Source organism: Pavona decussata, unplaced genomic scaffold (assembly GCF_977016875.1).
Source record: "Pavona decussata unplaced genomic scaffold, jaPavDecu1.1 SCAFFOLD_253, whole genome shotgun sequence".
In the NCBI taxonomy this organism is placed as follows: domain Eukaryota; kingdom Metazoa; phylum Cnidaria; class Anthozoa; order Scleractinia; family Agariciidae; genus Pavona; species Pavona decussata.
Window position 1 is genome coordinate 987,895 of NW_028145656.1, and position 18,511 is coordinate 1,006,405.

Here is an 18,511-nt window from a genome sequence, read left to right on the forward strand (position 1 = left end):
ATACTCCTTCATTTGGTTTACCAATAATATTTACTATCATAAAGGGTTATTGTACATGTAGATGTTAACTGATGAACGACAGAACCCCCAGAATTTCCTAAATTATAACAAGATTAATTACCCCATGGATGGAAACTTGCATTGTGAACAATCAGATGAGCTTTCAAAATTGTAAATAAAGTTGACATCTAGCTACTCACCAAAAAAGAGATGAATGAATTTCAGTTAGGCATTTGCAGTGCAGTGTTAACCAAAAAACACCGCCTTAAAATATCACTTAAAAACCAAACTGTCTATGACATGAATGTTTCAGTGATGTTTTACTCTTGGGGGTCACTAAACAAACACTGAATATAAGACATCAGCAAAATGCGAGGAAATATGCCTGCTACGCAGACTAATTTGGAAGGGAAAGCCCTGGGAATTAGGTTGCCTGTGCGCCCCTTAAAAGTAAAAAATATAGCCCAAGGACAGTGCCTACTTTTGTTATGCGCTGCACATACATTCTGTACATCTCAAGATACTCGGGTTTCCTATGGTTGGTGCCTACTAATACAAAGATATTTTTGTGCGTTTTAAAACGGTGCGGAGAAAAAAGAACTAAGCAAGTGCTCTTGGTATCCAAAAAGAAAATCTGGGGTAACCCTGCATTTTTCAGAGATAAGAATCTTCTACAGTCAACTTTCTCGTAAGTGACCACCCTTGGGACACGACAAAGTGGTCGCTTACGGGGGGTGGTTGCTTACGGGAAAGATCAGCAAAATAAGCCTAATACTAAGTTGATTAATTAATTACATAAAAATGTTACCTTATCAGCTAAAATTAGGCAAATAGTTACATTTTCTTATACGGAGACAATGACATTTCTATTCCATGGCATAAGGAAAAGATTGAAACCACTGGCATATTTCAAGTTGAATTGCGCCCGGACAATCTATTCACTCTTCTGATGAAACTTTGTATAACACCTTGAACAGACCACTATTATTACTTGGGCTTCCCAAAGGGAGACCAAGTTGAAAATTGCCCTTCGTTTTTTTTTTTTTTTTTTTTTCCTCATTCAGTCACAAATCGCCGTCTGGGCCTTAAAACGCATGCGCAGGTAATCTTGTTCGCTGCATGGGTTTGCATGGGTCGGCCATTTTTTAGTCGACGATTTTCGCGTTTTTCGAAGGAAAACACAACTTTTCGAAATGGTACGTCGAAAGAAGAACTACTTGGGAATACTCAACAGTTTCGATAGCGGAAATCCGAGAAATAACGGCGAAGAAACTGTGCTTCGAGTACAAATTGTTGTTTTATCCAGGCGACGAGTTAGCGGAGCGCGGACATCTCAAATCCTTATTCAGGCCACGGACTTTCTACAAAATTTTTTAGCAATTCTGGGAATTCAACGGCTGAAAAATTACAGGTTTGATCGTGAATTTGTACTGAAATACTATTCTAATTGATCGATTCTTTATATTCTGAACAGTGTTATCGAAAATTTGAAAAACGTGCCACGCACGGGTTGATAAATTAAATACGCTTCGAAATGGACTGATAGTTCCTTTAAATCGCTTTCGCGTCTCTCGTCTCGCATTTAGAATTATAAGCGTTTCTTTCTTAGGCGTAAACAAAGACTTTTCTGAATAAATTTTTCCTTTAGGAAAGCATTCTGTCTGTTTTCCTCTATATTTTAATTGCCAAAGCGTGACAACTGCGTAATCTTGCGTAAACAAACGCATGCACTGGAGACGGATCAAATTTCGCCTATGTGACGCGAGGACAAATTTCATACAGAAATTTCCACGAAACACCAATTTCAATCAGAATTCCCTTATTTCAAAAAACAAAAACTTTTGCGAGGGGGGGATGAAGCCAACACAAGATATCCCTGCCCACTTTGCTAAATCCTGTTGGCCAGATAGATGCACACATAGGTTGAAAGCTCGGATTTTACTGTCAGAACCAGAGGGTACAATTTAGACCAGGAATATACATTGCTTTCAATATACTTGCTTGTACTATGCTGTAAAACAATCAACAAATGACAACTGAAATTTATCATGTCAACTTTCTGGCGTTTACAGCTGGGTATGCCAGGAAAGAAGCCCAAGTTCACGCACATATGCGTCTTGTTTAACAATAGGGAGTTTACGAAACCACGACGGCAACGGCGACGGGAACGTCACCAAACAAAAGAATTAATTAACAGAACAAAAGCTGTGCACGTGCGTTATAAATCTTTGTACATTTCTTTGCAGTCCTCTGCAAAACAACAACGTGAAATGACCAAATGCTGCGTTGTTTGGAGAACGTGCACCACCACGACTAAATGTTGAATTTTTATTTCAAATCTTATCGCTGTGTTTCGGATTGAGTTTTGGAATAGTTTTGTCATTGATAAACAGAGTAAATGACTTTATAGTATCGCGAGATTCGTAGGTAAAATATAAATTTATTTTTTAATCGACGTTTTCCTCGGGGTCGCGTCGTGGCTTCGTAAACTCCCTAATTATTCCACGAGCGCGCGTTGGATATGAGATGATAGATAGCCAACGAGGCGCGTAGCACCGAGTTGGCTATAATCATCTCATATCCAACAAGCGCAAGTGGAATAATTGTTTTATTAAAAACAACCGAGAAATATTGCTAGATCTTACTGATTTCGCTGTGCAAGAACGACCAGAAGGCAATTTAATGGTCGCCATTTCTCGGCCATGGTATAATTGCTCATATACCATGGCCGCTAAGCCAATCAAATCCCTCGAATTGCATTATACAATGATGCAGTTTTTAATAATATCTGTTATACAATGAACTGTGTAAAACTCGCGTTTTGATTGGTCTAGAGGAGTGTGTGATTAGAGTATAGACGCACGATTGACGTCATCGAGTAGTGTGACCAGCACACGTGACCAGAGTTTAGAGTCCAGCCAGAGTGACTGGTCAGCAAAGTTTTGCAAACTGTTTTTGCGAGTAGCGGACAAACACAGGCAAATTTTCGCAGGAAAGGAAAACTGCTCAATAAAAAATTGGACGAAGACTGCTGAGAGTGACCTCAAAGAGGATAGGAAAGCTAGAACTTTCTTGTGATGTGAAAGGTAAGCAAATATTTGTTGAAATATGTTGCCAATAAAAAATCCAGTAATGGCGAGTAATCGATTACAAATCGCAGCGAAACGACTTACATGCTGCAATATTTTGGGGTCAGGATTTCCTTCTGGAATAAAGGTTAGTTTTGAAAATATTGTTAGTGAAATTCTTTCAGATTATACTCTAATTTAGAAGATCACAACTGCATGTGTGCAGTAGTCTAAAACTGAGTTTGTTGGAAAGATTTTAACTCAGCTCAAGCAACGCGATGCCCGCTCACGAAATGTGTTGAAATGTCTTGGTTATTGTATTAATTACATCCATTTTGAAATCACTGGTGATCCTTGGAATCTGATTGGTCCAAAATGATGCAATTTATTCCCAAATTGCACCATTTTTTGCTGCTCTAAATCGCATCCTTTCTTTAGCCCATCAAAATGAAAGGTTTGACAAAATGGCTTTTGTAGAGAAATACCCAAAACCAGTACCCAGGTATGAAGAAATGTAGGAATTGGTAGACAAGCGAAGAATTGACGTCAACAGAGAGTGCGAAGAAGCCACTGCTGACCCAGATGCACGACGCCAATTTTCCTGGTTTGTTGCACAGCGGTGAGTGCGAGACTGCTTTGCTGGGAACTTTGCTGATGATAAAGACCTTCTTCAATTTGAGAGACCTTGGGATAAGTTATATGAACCTTACAACATTATTGACATTTATGATGCTGTTGTTCGCTACAATGAACCGAGTAATGTTCCAAGTTACCCGGATACATGGTATGGACGTCCTTCCGAAAAAGAAGGAAAAGATATGGAAAAACGGAGGGGTGCCATTGAAAAGGAATATGAGCAAGCCCTTTCCAGTCCTTGTACCGATCTGAGGTAATATACCAAATGTGAAGCAGAACGGCGTGTACAGGATTGTTATTTCTGGTTCTTTCCACAAGGAGTAGATATATTGCCCATTAAAAAAGATGGCAATAGGCTTCCAACAAACACTGAAACTTTCACAATTTTTGATATTCACGAAGCAATTCAATATTATGATGAGAAAAAGCGTCTTCAAAAATACCCAGAAGATGGAGGACCTGGGCTTGGTGAAATGAAGAAGTTAATTGAAGAAAACATTGCTGGTGTTAAAAAAGAATATGAGGAAGCAAAATTGAAATTATGTAGGTATTCCCCAGATGAGGCAGAGCACAGGGTGAGAGATTGTTTTTTTAATAGGTTGGATGAAGAAGTAGCAATATTTCTTGTGAATAATGTTGAAGTAAGGGTTGAAGACCTCAACCAAACATATGACATTTTTGATATTCACAAAATGTTTCGTCATTTTACTGAAAAACCCGTGAAAGAGGACGAGTGCTTTACACAATGTGTACCCTCCCCAAAACTGACAGCAGAGCATGTTGTTGAAGATGCATTGTGTGATGATACTAAGACGATTGGTATTTCAAATGCAGCCATTGGAGAACTTCCTTGTGAGGTTGCTCACTATGATGCTGGTAAAGATTTGGCCTTGCTTTATTGCCAAGAGCTCAATCTAAAGCAAACCGGCATTTCTCCATTGCAGTTTTCTAACCAGTCCTTGTTACCAGGAATGCAGATTTTCACTTTTGGTTTTCCCATGAGTCACACGGAAGAAACAGCTCTGCTTGTAAATGGGAATGTTTCTGGTTCCAAGAAAACATATTCAGGTGACACAATGATAGTGCTTAATTGTTCACTAAACTCCGGCAACTCTGGGGGCCCAATACTCTGTTGGGTCATTGGTCAATTGAAAGTTGTTGGTGTTGCAACACAGAAGCATGTTAAAGAGATTCTAACACTTGAAGAGATAGAGGAAATTGAAAATATTCGGAAAGCATTGCAAACCAGCTCTATTGCCAAGCCTAAGTATTTAGATCGGTATCAAAAAGTGGAAAGTAATGAGACAAAAATGAATTTACTGACATTAAGACTGTATGATGCCTTGGAAACTCATTCTCAGTTTAATTTAAGTAATGCCGTGCCAGGGCATTATGTGATTGATTTCGTCAAGGATTCTATCAGTGAATACCAGGGAGAGGGCAAAGAAGAGTTGGCTGAAATAGTTGAGTCTTCTAAGGATCATAGAAGTGTTTTGCCTGCAGGTCACCACTCTGCTTCTGAATGTTGTGTTCAGTAAAGAGAAAACTATTGGACTTACATGATCTTTGCCTAGCGCATTTTCACAGTTCCAAAAAAACCCATACCCACCCCATAGAAGGTGATATCAGAAATTCCTAGGGGAGGGAGGGGGTCTTAAAAGGCAAAACTTTAGAAGCAAAGTATGAAGTTTAACTGCAATTTCCTGGGGGGAGGGGGTGCAAAACGAAAACCTTCCATGGGGGGAGTATGGATATTTTCTGAAACTGCACAATTTATTTGTCAGTTGTTAGCCCAACTGTGTGATCACTGGTATGTTTGAACAAGTGTACAATGTAGTATAGTAACTTGATCCAAAATATTTAGTGATGTAAATATGGTTATAATTTCAGAAACCTAGGAGGCAAACATAATTATTTTTGCATATAGATCCAAGTGAAAGCACTGAGCAGTACTTTCCTGTGGTGCTGTTTGGTTTGCTGTACAAGGTGCATGGTTCTAACTTTTTCAGGAGTCTTTGGATAAAATCCTTAAGTGTGACCATTCAAATGAAAGCTACTGAGCAGTTCTTTCCTGTGGTGCTGTTTGTTTTGCTGTACAAGGTGGTTCGAACTTTTTCAAGAGTCTTTCGATGAAATCCTAAATTGTGACCATTCAAATAATAATAATAATACAAGGTAGTATAGTAACTTGATCCAAAAATAATGAAAGCTACTGAGAAGTACTTTCCTCTGGTGCTGTTTATTATGCCGCACAAGGTGATTCTAACTTTTGAGTCTGTGGATGAAATCCTCAAGTGTGAAACTTCAAATGAAAGCTGCTGAGCAGTACTTTCCTGTGGTGCTGTTTATTATGCTGTACAAAGTGGTTCAAATGAAAGCTTATACCGAGCAGCTCTTTTTTGTGTTTCCTGTGTTACAATTATAGTACAATACAATACAATACAACTTTATTGATTCCATCCACTAAATTAATGGTTTTTCAGAAACCAATTACAATGAGATATATAAAAGAAACAAAATACAATTATATAAATACTATAAGAAGATATCTAAATAGTAAACGCTTTTTTTTCCTTTTTGGAAATGTTTAATAGCTGTGAATTTGTTTACTAGTGATAGCAATATTTTGGGGATAAAATAATGTCTTAGATATCAACCTTTTAAATGATGTAAATGTGCCATTTTGACTAGAAATGCATTTTCCCACTGTATTTTTAAAAATGTATTCATAAAATACTTTTAGAGGTTTCAAATAAATAGAAATGCAGTTTTTATTTTTTAGACATGCCATGCTTTGGATTCCAGATTCCACCCCCTCCATAACTCTGCAAGTATAAAAGCTTTGACAATATAAAGGCATGATAGTACACCTAAAGATGTTTCTGATGTTTCCTTTGGTGTTTGCAGCAAGAAGTGATGAGGCCATACGACATGATGAAAATACACGACCTAAATGCCCCATCACCAAGAGCTAAATTCTCATAGTGACTTGTAGTAAATGACTGTATAACCCACATTGTGAACAATTGCAAAGTTTTGCTTCCTTCATGGTGATGAACTTTAACAATGCATAATAAAAGCCCAAATCATTTCTGATATGAATCTCACAATATTTGGCCAGTATTGGCATTGGATGGGAAACAACAACAAGTCCCATGTTATTCCAATCCTTGCTTATCATTGGACGGATATTTTGTTACGATAGCAAATGTCGCATTGCCATTGCTTCATTTCAGAATGGCGTTTTCGAGCAAGACCTTCCTCCGAGATCCAGGGATAGCTAGTCGGTTAAAGTTTACTGCAAGAAAACTTTCGCCCATAAAAATCCCCTCACCCAGATGTATGCAGCAAACATCTGAATGGCATGTTCTCTTTACTGTTATCCATATATTTCTTATTGTACTGGTTGGGAAAATTGATTTAAAAATCAAGACATTTAAAATTTATCTTTACTGATCAGTAACCAGTATCCCATGAGGCTGCTAACCTGGAAGCATAAAACAACAACAAAAAAATATTACATTACATTTCCTTTCATTGTGCATATGCCACTCATTGACATTCCAATCTTAGGAGTATAAGCAGGATGTTTGTCCCATGAACCTAGTTTAATGGCCTTAGCTCCCACAAGTCTCCTGTAGCTCAGTGGTAGAGCATCCAGACTAGTAATCAGAAGGTCTTAGGTTCAACTCCTGATAGGAGCACTCAGATTTTCTTTTTCCGAGTTTTCCTGTGTCCTTACTGAATAATACATCATTCTCAGGGAAGCATCATGTTAAAAAAATTGTTGCCAAGTTGACAAACCTAAGATGAATTGAAAGGTGCGCATGGTGCAATATGGCTTTATTATTATCCCATAAGTCTTTGCATGATTAGTTGTCCCTGCCCTCAAATAGCTTCAAAATTTCCCACCCCCAAGCTGCACAAGCTGATTTCCTGGGGAGGGGGGGGGGGGGGGGGGAAGGGGGTGAAAGAAGGTCGTACAGTAGGAGTTAAACCATGCATAAATTGAAAAATGAACAAGTCACCTTCAGACACTCCAGGCCCCATTACAACTTAGAAATATTGGTTTTTGAGGAAAAGGGAAAATCAAAGTGCCTGGAGAATAACATCTTGGAGTGAGGACAGTAACCTGAAACCTCAATCCGCATGTGATGTTGCTACCAGTCCAGGATTCAAACCCAGGCCAATTTGAAGGGGGCAGGGGGCAAGTGCTCTCACCACTGCAACTCCCCCCCCCCCCCCCCCAAAAAAAAAGGGCGTTTGTTACAGATTCAGAACTTTTGCGAGAGTGTTAATTTAAGCATTCAATATGATACAGCTTTTTTGGCGGCTGTTTAATATGCAGTCCCCTTACGTGTTAAAAAGGAAAGAAAACGTAAAAAGGGCATGTTGATCACTGTAGCAAACGTCTTTATTAATGCAAGAACAGAAAAAATCCGAAAGTCAGTTGCATGTACAAATATTTATTACCAAAATATTGACACTGTTTATAATATTGCATAAATTATGTACATTATTTCTTTATTTCTCTGTATCAAAGCCTGGGGCTATTTATTTCTTTGGGATATACAAAAAAAAATTAATGAGTTTCAGTTTGGCATTTGCAACGCAGTGTTAGCCAACAAACACCACCTTAAAATATCAGTAAAAAACCAAACTGTCTATGACATGAATGTTTCAGTGTTTTTTCTCTCTTGGGAGCAGCGAAACAAACATTAAATATAGGACATCAACAAAAAGCGAGGTACGCAGATTAATTGGGACAGGGAAGCCCTGGGAATTAGGTTGCCTGCGCTCCCCTGGGGAGCGGTGCCTACTTTTGTTACTGCGCATACATTCTGTACATCTCAAGATACTCGGGTTTCCTATGGGTGGTGCCTACTAATACAGGGATATCTTTGTGCGTCTTAAAACGATGCGGAGAAAAAAGAACTTACCAAGTGCGCTTGGTATCAAAAAGAAAATTTGGGGTAACCATGCATTTTTCAGAGATAGCAAAGCTTCAATTTGTAATTTCAATTAATTTGCTGTTTTTTTTTTGTTTGGATTTCAATAGCCCTCGCTAAGGTTTGCTTTCCCTGCATAGTGCATAGTCACAAACCACACAGCAATACTTCTTTAAGTAGTAAGCACCGTCCTAGATTACGAAAGCACACATTCAAAAAAAAAATTCACCATCCCTCAAGCATACACCAGTTTTTTCTATCAGTGATTATTTCTTTTTAGAAAAAAAAAAAAAAGGGAAAAATGTCATTTAAAGTACTGTTTTTTTTTTTTTGGAGCCTCTTTGGAAAGCAAATAATCTAAAAAAAGAGCAAGGTCAGGGAAGTTGGAAAAACCGGAAGTGTCATTCTTACTTCCGTTTTACTTCCTCATGCCTGGTTACCAAGCTATTCGAAGAAGGTTAGGCTTGCAGCGAAAGAATCTTTTTTAGTTTTTCTTCTTTCCTCAAGGATTTAGGAGGAACACAGGTTAAACTATACTTGGTGTGGTAAAAATTCGTATTTCTGCTGATCTTTAGGCTTCTTTTGCGACATTGGCAAACTTTGAATTGAAGTCATGTACACTAACGGCGATGTATTAGGGGAAGAGGGAAGAAAGGCTCTTGATGCTTGTGTGAAGGTCAAGATCTATGGAAGGTCAGAAAGCACACGCAGATATGACGGACTGAGTGCTTTGCGTCGATTGTGGGATTGCTATGCTGGACGGTCTCCCAACGGTGCTTTGCTGTCGTGGGTAGACATTAACGATCTCTTGCTTCCCACTAAATCAGGTGAAGAAAATACTTACGACATTATTGAAATCTATGATGCGCTTGAAAGATTTGACAAAATGGCTTATGTTGAGAAATACCCAAAACCGGGACCCAGGTACGAAGAAACGAAGGAATTGATAGACAAGCGAAGAACTGACGTCGATACAGAGTGCGAAGCAGCCAGTGCTGACCCAGATGCACGACACCAATATTCCTGGTTTGTTGCACAGCGGCGAGTGCGCGATTGCTTTGCTGGAAACTTTGCTGATGATCATGACCTTCTTCAATTTGAGAGATCTTGGCAAAATAGACATGAACCTTACAGCATTATTGACATTTATGATGCTGTTGTTCGCTACAATGAACCGAGTAATGTTCCAAGTTACCCGGATACATGGTATGGACGTCCTTCCGAAAGAGAAGGAAAAGATATGGAAAAACGGAGGGGTGCCATTGAAAAGGAATATGAGCAAGCCCTTTCCGGTCCCGATAAAGATATGAAAGAATATACCAAAGATAAAGCAGAGCAGCGTGTGCGTGGTTGTTATTTCTGTCCCTTTCCACAAGGAGAAGATATATTGCCCATCAAAACTAATGGCAATAGGTTTCCAACAAACACTGAAACTTTCACAATTTTTGATATTCACGGAGCAATTCAATATTATGATGAGAAAAAGCATCTTCAAAAATACCCAGAAGATGGAGGACCTGGGCTTGGTGAAATGAAGAAGTTAATTGAAGAAAACATTGCTGGTGTTAAAAAAGAATACGAGGAAGCAAAAGTGAAATTACGTAGGTATTCCCCAGATGAAGCAGAGCAGAGGGTGAGAGATTGTTTTTTTGATAGCTTGGATGAAGAAAGAACAATATTTTCTTTGAAGAATGTTCAAATAGGGATTCAAAGGGTTCAAGACCTCGAACAAACATATGACATTTTTGATATTCACAAAATGTATCTGCATTTTAAAGAAATGTCTCGCATTAACCCTAGACGCCAAGGGGAAGTTTCCCAAGATTTCATAATGTCAGTCAGGGCAAAATGTGCTGCTTTAGAAGAAGAGTATGAGCAAAGCAAAAGAAGATTGGGTGGATGTTCTTGGAGTGAGGCCACTCGTCGAGTGAGAGATTGCGTTGCTGGTAGGCTTCTAGAGGAAACAGATGTTTTCCCTACCAAAGAAGAGGAAAATGGGATTCCAAAGACCAAACAAACTTATGACATTTTTGACATTAAAAAGGCAGTTGAATATTTTGATCATAAGGTTCTTCGTGAAAAGTACCTTGATGAGAAACAACCTGACTCAAAAAAAAGAAATTCAAAGGTGGATGAAAAGAGAGCTAAAATTAAAAAAGAGTATGAAGAAGCCACAAAGAAAGTGGAAGTTGATCATGGTTCTGGGTTCATCATTCATGATCATTTCATTATTACCAATAAGCATGTCGTTGAAGATGCATTGTGTGATGATACTAAGACGATTGGTATTTCAAATGCAGCCATTGGAGAACTTCCTTGTGAGGTTGCTCACTATGATGCTGGTAAAGATTTGGCCTTGCTTTATTGCCAAGAGCTCAATCTAAAGCAAACTGGCATTTCTCCATTGCAGTTTTCTAACCAGTCCTTGTTACCAGGAATGCAGATTTTCGCTTTTGGTTTTCCCATGAGTCACACGGAAGAAACAGCTCTGCTTGTAAATGGGAATGTTTCTGGTTCCAAGAAAACTCTTTCAGGTGACACAATGACAGTACTTAATTGTTCACTAAACTCCGGCAACTCCGGGGGCCCAATACTCTGTTGGGTCATTGGTCAATTGAAGGTTGTTGGTGTTGCAAGACAGAAGCACTTTAAAGAGATTCTAACACTTGAAGAGAGATGGGAAATTGAACAAATTCGGAAAGCATTGCAAATCAGCTCTATTGCCAAGCCTAAGTATTTAGATCGGTATCAAGAAGTGGAAAGTAATGAGACAAAAATGAATTTACTGACATTAAAACTGTATGATGCCTTGGAAACTCATTCTCAGTTTAACTTGAGTAATGCAGTGCCAGGGCATTATGTGACTGATTTCATCAAGGATTCCATCAGCAAATGCAAGGGAGAGGGTAACGAGGAGTTGATAGAAGTAGTTGAGTGGTCTAAGGAGCATAGTAGTGTTTTGCCTTCAGGTCACCACTCTGCTTCTGAATGTTGTGTTCAGTAAAGAGAAAAATGTTGGACTTGCATGCTCTTTTCTCAGTGCATTTTTCACAGTTCCAGAAAAAATCCATACCCACCCCATAGAAGGTCATCTCAGAAATTCCTTGCAGGGGGGGGGGGGGGGGGTCTTAAAAGCCAAAATTTTAGAAGCAAAGTATGAAGCTTAACTACAAAATAACCTTCCATGGGGGGAGTATGGATATTTTCTGGAACTGCACAATTTATTTGTCAGTTGGTAGCCCAACTGTGTGATCACTGGTATGTTTGAACAAGTGTACATGTAGTTTTTAGTGATGTAAATATGGTTATAATTTCAGAAATCTAGGAGGCAAACATTTTGCATATAGATTCAAATGAAAGCACTGAGCAGTACTTTCCTGTGGTGCTGTTTGTTTTGCTGTACAAGGTGGTTCTAACTTTTGAGTCTTTGGATAAAATGCTGAAGTGTGACCATTCAAATGAAAGCTACTGAGCAGTACTTTCCTGTGGCACTGTTTGTTTTGCTGTACAAGGTGATTCTAGCTTTTGAGTCTTTAGATGAAATTCTCAAGTGTGACCAACCAAGTTAAAGCTGCTGAGCAGTACTTTCCTGTGGTACTGTTTATTATGCTGTACAAATTGCCTCAAATGAAAGCTTTTACTGAGCAGCACTTTTCTTTGTTTCCTGTGTTAGGATAATACACATTTTGTTTTCCTTGGTGGAAATATTTAATTGCTGTGTAATATTTGGGGGATAAAATAATGTCTTAGATTAATGCCTGATAATATTGATAGGCCTTAAACAATGTTAATGTGCCATTTTGAGGGAGGTTAAAGAAGCTTGAATAATAGTTTTACACCAGACAATGACATTAGAAATGGATTTTCCCATTGTATTTTAATGTATTCATAAAATTCTTTTAGAGGTTTCAAATAATTAGAAATGCAGTTTTTATTTTTTAAACATGTCATGCTTTGAGTCAAATATAATTGTAACTAACTTAGAGTAAGAGTGACTGTTGAATAAATTTATTTATTATAGTGTGACAGATCCCCTGCCTCCAAATCTTTGACTGTTAATTCATAAAAAAAAAAGATAGACATATCCATTTGGTTTCTGATATATAGTATCCAGATGGAAGCAAATCATGATTCTTGCACAAGAAATCAACAGGTGCAGAAACAAAGAGCAGAAAAGATCCAACAAAACTGTGACATGTGACAAAAATGCAGTTGATTTTTTGATATTTATTAAATAAAAACAAAGCTACTTGATAAGGATCCAGATGTAGGCAATCACGATTGAGCAAAAATTCAAGATGAGTATAAAAGCAAAGCAAAAAGAAAGATAAAATTAGTCATGGTTCTGGGTTCATAATTTATGACCTTTTAATAATTACTGCTATTAAAGCATTTCATTGTAGATGCGGTGTAGGTGGTTTACAACCAATCCCTGGAGATGCGAAAAGACTGGTGTGGCAGCCATGCTGGGTGACAGAACCTTTTATTTTGTCATCCAACATGGCCACCATGCCATTGTCTTTTGCATCTCCAGGGGTTGGTTGCAAGCCACCTATATGATATGAAACTGCATGATGCCCCTGGAATTCAATTCTCAGTGTAATTGAAGCCTATCTAGACTGGGCTTTTTTTGTCTTCTGAGGGGGGTGGGTTGGGAGGGCAGATTCCACCCCCTCCATAACTTCGCAAGTATAAAAGGTTTGACAATGAGGCTAGGAGGATAGATGGTACACCCAAAGATGTTTCCTTTGGGGTTTGCAGCGGGAAGTGATGACGTCATATGTTGTCATATGAATTTACAACCTAAATGCCCTTTTACCAAGTAAAAGTTTAAGTTAAATTCTCATAGAGTGAGTTGTGGTAAGTGACCGTATAACTCACAGCGCAGACAATTGCAAAGTTTTGCTTCCTTCATGGTGATGAACTTTAACAATGCATAATAAAAAGCCAAAATCATTTCCGATATGAGTCTCACAATATTTGGCCAGTATTGGCATTGGATGGAAAACAATCAGTCCCATATTATTCCAATCCTTGCTTAACATTGGACGGATATTTTGTTACAACAGCAAACGTCACATCGCCAATGCTTCATTTTAGAATGTCGTCATCAGGCAAGACCATCCTTGGAGATCCAGGGACAGCTAGTTGGGTGGAAGGGACTTTCGCGGGCGACAGCTTTTGGGCGAAAGTTTATTAAAAGAAAACTTTCTCAGTTGAAAGTCCCTTCCTCCCGACTAGCTGTCCGAGGATGAAGCAAGACCTGCCGGAGGAAGAACGCGCAGAAATGTAGCTAAATGTTGACCAGTGTTTCTAATTCTAATGTAGAAGAGTTCGCTTGAACGAAAAAAAAAAAAAAAGAAGAAGATGAAGGAGAAGAAGAAGCCGCCTTGAAACCGACGATTCTGGTAATATAAACCGAGATTTTAGGCTAAATGGAAAGCTGTCTCGCTAACCGGATGTCATACTGCGGACGTCCAATCCAGTTTTCTTGAAAATTTTACTGTTAGGCCTGGTTACCTGGCTATTGCACCACTTGTTTTTGAGTGGCGACATTCTTTGCCACACTTGTCGTAACAAGTTTGGTTGCTAATCAAGACATCATTGGCTTGGCAAAGTGTCTGTAATGCGCGGCTGATGCAGTACTGTCTTCTTGACCATTCTTGTCAAACATATTTAGAAGAAAACTATAGGACCACAAAGCCATGCATTGCTACAGCGATGTGTTAGGCGATGAAGGAAGAAAGGTTCTAGAAGGTTGTGTGAAGGTCAAGATTCATGGAAGACCAGAGAACTTACAGAAATATTTTTGGGATAAAGCTTTAAAACGATTACGTAGATGCTATGGGGGTTTGTTGCCTGGTCCCGTCGGACGTGGATGGTTACCATATGACCATATACGACACAGCATGCTTCCCACTGAGTTCGATGAATATGGGAAACCAAATACAGAGAATCGTTATGACATCATTGATATCCACAATGGACTTGTTAGCTTTGACAAAATGGCGTTTGCTGAAAGATACCCAAATCCTGGACCCAGGTATGATGAAATGAAAGAGTTGATTGACAACAGGAGAGCTGTTGTTGAAAGTGAATGCAAGAAAGCGGCTGGTAACCGAGATAAACAATGTCAATATTCCTGGATTGTTGCGCAGCGCCGAGTGAGGGATTGCTTTGCTGGAGGCTTTGCTGGGGATGTAGGTTTGCTTGAAGTCGAGCATAAACGTAGTCCAAATAAGCCTTATAGCATTATCGAAATTCATGATGCTCTTGTTCATTGGGATGAAACAAGTGTTTTTGGACAACTGTTTTTCCAGGGTCGTGATCACCGTAATGATGAACGGTGGAAGAAAGACAATGAACTGAGGAAGAATGTTAAAAAAGAGTTGAAATCCAATGAGAAGAGAGAATATTCTCGAAGTGAAGCAGAAAAACGAGTCAAGGATTGCTATACTGGGTTTTCCTTTCCTCCAGGTGTAGATTTACTTCCCATTAAAAAAGATGACAATCAAGTGATCTCTCCCATTTATAACATCTCTGATATTGACAAAGCAATTCAATGTTTGGATGAACGGAAGCTTCTTCAGAAATATTCAGAAAGTGAAGGACCTGGGTGTTATGAACTGAACAGGTCAATTGATGCATATAGACGTGGAATAGAAGAGGAGTATCAAGAAGCTAAACATGGGTTACACAGGTATTCTAAGAGCGAAGCAGAGCAGAATATGAAAAATTGCTTTCCCACTAGTGGATTATGAGTGCGTGGCAGAAAAGTCTTTCCGTATATAAAAGATGTAGCCAAGGACCCAAACAGCAACCAAATGTATGACATTTTTGATATTCACAGAATGCTTGTGCATCTTGACCAAGAAGAAGAACACAGCACAGTGAGGACTCTCAAGAAAGATGAACTAACTGAATCAGAGAAGGCACTTCAAGCAGAAAGGGATGCTATTTCAAAGAAGTATCAGAAAGCCAAAAAGCGATTGCATAAATATTCGCGTAATGAGGCAGAACGCCGTGTGAGAGAGTGCTTTGCAGGCACTCATCCATATGACACAGACATATTCCCTACCAAAGAAGAGAAAGATGGGATCCCAAAGACCCAGCTGACATACAACATTTTTGAAATTAAAAATGCAATTGATTACTTTGATGGAAAAAAGTATCTTGAAAGGTATCTCGCTGGTGAAGACCGTGATTCTAAATGCACGAATGAAAGGGCAGATCAAGAGAGGGCTGAAATTGAAGAAGAGTATGCTGAAGCTACTAAGAAGATTGAAATTGAGCATGGTTCTGGTTTCATCATTCATGATCACTTCATTATAACTAACAAACACGTCATTGAAGATGCATTCAATGATAAAACTATGGGAGGCAAGTCTGAGTTGCAGGGACACTCACACAGTGAGGCAGAGCAGAAGGTTAATGTGGTGAATGACCTAACTGACGAGAATGACGACAGAAAGGAGATTTTTATTTCTAATGTAGCCATTGGAGAGCTCCCTTGTGAGATCATCCACTATGATACACTTAAAGATTTGGCCTTGCTTTACTGCAGAGGCCTTAACTTAAAGGAAAATGGAATTTGCCCATTACAATTGTCAGACCACTCCTTGTTACCAGGGATGCAAATTTTTTCATTTGGCTATCCCATGAGTCACAAAGGCAACAGTGCTGTTTTTGTAAATGGTTATGTTTCTGGTTTTGAGGAAACTTTCAATCATTTGTGTTCATCAGGTCATACAATGGCTGTTTTAAATTGCTCTCTCAATCCTGGTAATTCTGGTGGCCCAGTTCTTTGCTGGGTCAAAGGTCAATTAAAGGTTGTCGGGATCGCAACACAGAAGCACTTTAAAGAGATTTTAACTCTGGAGGAGAGGACAAAAATTGAAACAATACGTGATTCATTGCAAACCAGTGCTATTCCTAGTGTTTCAGATGAGGCTATAAAGTATGCATCATCTGAGCGGGAAAGGTCAAACGAGTTTTTTCCAAGACCCGATCCTCGCCAGACACCAATGTTTTTACTGACATTGAAATTATATGATGCCTTAGAGACTCACTCTCAGTTTAACTTGAGTAATGCTGTGCCAGGGCATTGCATGGTTGAGTTTGTTAAACAGGCACGCGAAAAATACAGTGGAGAGGGTTGGGAGGAGTTAGATAAGGTGGTTCGTTTGTCTGAGGATCGTGTCAATGTTTTGCCTGCTGGGAACCACTCTGCTTCTGAATGTTGTGTTCAGTAAGGATAAAAAGTCGTAGTAAATTTTTTGAAAGTTCAATTAGAGCATGGTCTTTGTTCAAGTCAAAATATAGTGAGACAGTCAATCAGCATGCATACCTGCCAGCCATCGCAATTTAATTGGAATTGCTGTGATTTTTGTGCTTCCAAACGTAAAAAATTCAAACATTCAGGTTTTCTGTGAAGACGTAATTGCATTTAATCCTAAAGAATTTTTGAGTTGTTGTATACCTTCCAGTTTGCAAGGAGTTTTTAGGAAACTTTGGAATTTCACTAAACTTGATATGATTATAGTTGATTTGTGAATTCAAGATGATTTTCTGTTTTGTGAGGAACACACAAAACTGCAATTTGCATGGTATTGTAAAAAGAAAAGGATTGTTACCTTTGCTGTTGTTGTTAGAGCAGTCGTGGCATACCAGTAGTGTTGGACAAAATTTTTTCTTTCACTGGTGCAGTTGTTGGGGCGGGGTAATCCCTGTTTCTTACTTTGTAAGGTTGGCAGGTACGAGTATCCAAGCTTTTATGTCAGTTGTTTTGTTTAACAAGTGTAGCATTAAACTGTTTAAATGCCTTTAGAAACATCTGTAGACATAATCCTTAACTGTCCTTAACATTGAGGAAAGCTACTGAGCAGTACATCTGTAGGTTATTTTTATTTGTCGAAAATAAATGGTTCTCACATTTGAAAAACAGTTTAGTGTTGCTCCTAAGTGGAAACGTTTGAAGGTTTCATATTATCAGTTAAAGTTATATTCTTTAGAAGCAAAAAGTTGAATGTCTGTTTGATGGACTTCAAATATAGTCTTTAGAAGCGAAAAGCTTAATGCCTGTTTGATGAACTTTAAACAAATTTTTATGTAGATATCCTAGCTTGCCAAAGATAAAACGATTGTAATTTTATCTCTAAACAATGTAATGAATTAGGTTTTTAGCATTTTAAATTGTTAGAATTTTATTTATGAGACAACTGATGTTTTAGGGTAACAGTTTTTAATAATAATTATTTCTAAAGTCTGATTCTATAGCTTAGCCCCTTAATCCGTAATATCAAAGAATGAATTCTCCTATCCTGTCTACATACTTTTCTTATAAAAGTAGTAGATAGAAGTTTTTAAAATATCGAGAAAATTCAGTTGGGTGATCATATCCGTAATTCTCATGACCTCAGAGGTTGAATAGGCATTGATATTACAAGGAGAAATTTGATGCTGATCACTGTTAGGGCTTAAAGGGTTAATAGATTTACTTTCGTAAGCTACATATGACTTGTATTGTTGGCAATCTTGTATTTTTGGTCCATATACTACAACTGAATGATATGGTTGATCACATTTTGATAGACTTCGAATTATTTTGTTATTGCTAGCTGTAACATTAGAGTGCTGACAGGAAATAAAGAGGCTGTACCGATGATAATTTTGTTATTTATTCACATTCTTTTTGCAGTCCTACATTGCTTCCCTCTACCTAGATTTAAAATTTTGTACCAGCAACAATTAATTATGCTTACAATTTGTTGTATGGGCATCCCGGGGATTCAATGCTCCCATCGTTTAGCAGTGTTCTGAGTAAGTGGTGGTGGTGGAGTAAGGGGGTTTGTAACACTT

At 38.5% G+C, this 18,511-nt stretch overlaps 5 protein-coding genes across 8 annotated transcripts in view; all 5 read left to right on the forward strand.

The window, feature by feature from the left end:
* The window catches only part of LOC146456933 (spliceosome-associated protein CWC27 homolog), a 157,353-nt gene extending 150,841 nt beyond the window's left edge, over positions 1-6,512 (forward strand). The window contains exon 11 of one of the 2 annotated variants that reach the window (XR_014858669.1): positions 5,805-6,512. The gene's annotated coding sequence lies outside the window, so the exon portion shown is untranslated. The remainder of the gene's footprint in view (positions 1-5,804) is intronic. The other variant, XR_014858670.1, reaches the window with a different exon arrangement.
* Positions 1-18,511, forward strand: part of LOC146456946 (spliceosome-associated protein CWC27 homolog) — a 39,882-nt gene that overhangs the window by 11,708 nt on the left and 9,663 nt on the right. Inside the window, exon 2 of one of the 3 annotated variants that reach the window (XM_085092529.1) lies at positions 9,161-12,681. The exons of the other annotated variants lie outside the window; for them this stretch is intronic. Within the exon in view, the coding sequence (XP_084948655.1) occupies positions 9,267-11,657 (2,391 nt within the window). The 5' untranslated portion in view covers positions 9,161-9,266 and the 3' untranslated portion in view covers positions 11,658-12,681. Of the gene's footprint in view, positions 1-9,160; positions 12,682-18,511 lie in introns of those variants that run through there. 3 annotated transcript variants of the gene reach the window in all.
* Positions 203-12,681, forward strand: LOC146456947 (uncharacterized). Its single transcript, XM_085092543.1, has 2 exons — positions 203-5,605; positions 11,982-12,681. Exon 1 carries the CDS (start codon positions 4,178-4,180, stop codon positions 5,240-5,242), a length of 1,065 nt encoding a protein of 354 aa, XP_084948669.1. The 5' UTR covers positions 203-4,177; the 3' UTR covers positions 5,243-5,605; positions 11,982-12,681.
* Positions 14,156-15,547, forward strand: LOC146456948 (uncharacterized). The gene has a single exon (XM_085092547.1). The coding sequence runs from the start codon at positions 14,359-14,361 to the stop codon at positions 15,412-15,414; it is 1,056 nt and encodes a 351-aa protein (XP_084948673.1). The 5' UTR covers positions 14,156-14,358; the 3' UTR covers positions 15,415-15,547.
* On the forward strand, positions 15,295-18,413 carry LOC146456949 (uncharacterized). The gene is made up of 2 exons (XM_085092535.1): positions 15,295-15,418; positions 15,449-18,413. The coding sequence occupies exon 2, from the start codon at positions 15,478-15,480 to the stop codon at positions 16,903-16,905; it is 1,428 nt and encodes a 475-aa protein (XP_084948661.1). The 5' UTR covers positions 15,295-15,418; positions 15,449-15,477; the 3' UTR covers positions 16,906-18,413.

Coding starts and splice junctions, on each gene's coding strand:
- LOC146456947 (XM_085092543.1), top strand. CDS start 4,178: ATGAAGAAGTTAATTGAAGAAAACATTGCTGGTGTTAAAAAAGAATAT.
- LOC146456948 (XM_085092547.1), top strand. CDS start 14,359: ATGCATTGCTACAGCGATGTGTTAGGCGATGAAGGAAGAAAGGTTCTA.
- LOC146456949 (XM_085092535.1), top strand. CDS start 15,478: ATGTATGACATTTTTGATATTCACAGAATGCTTGTGCATCTTGACCAA.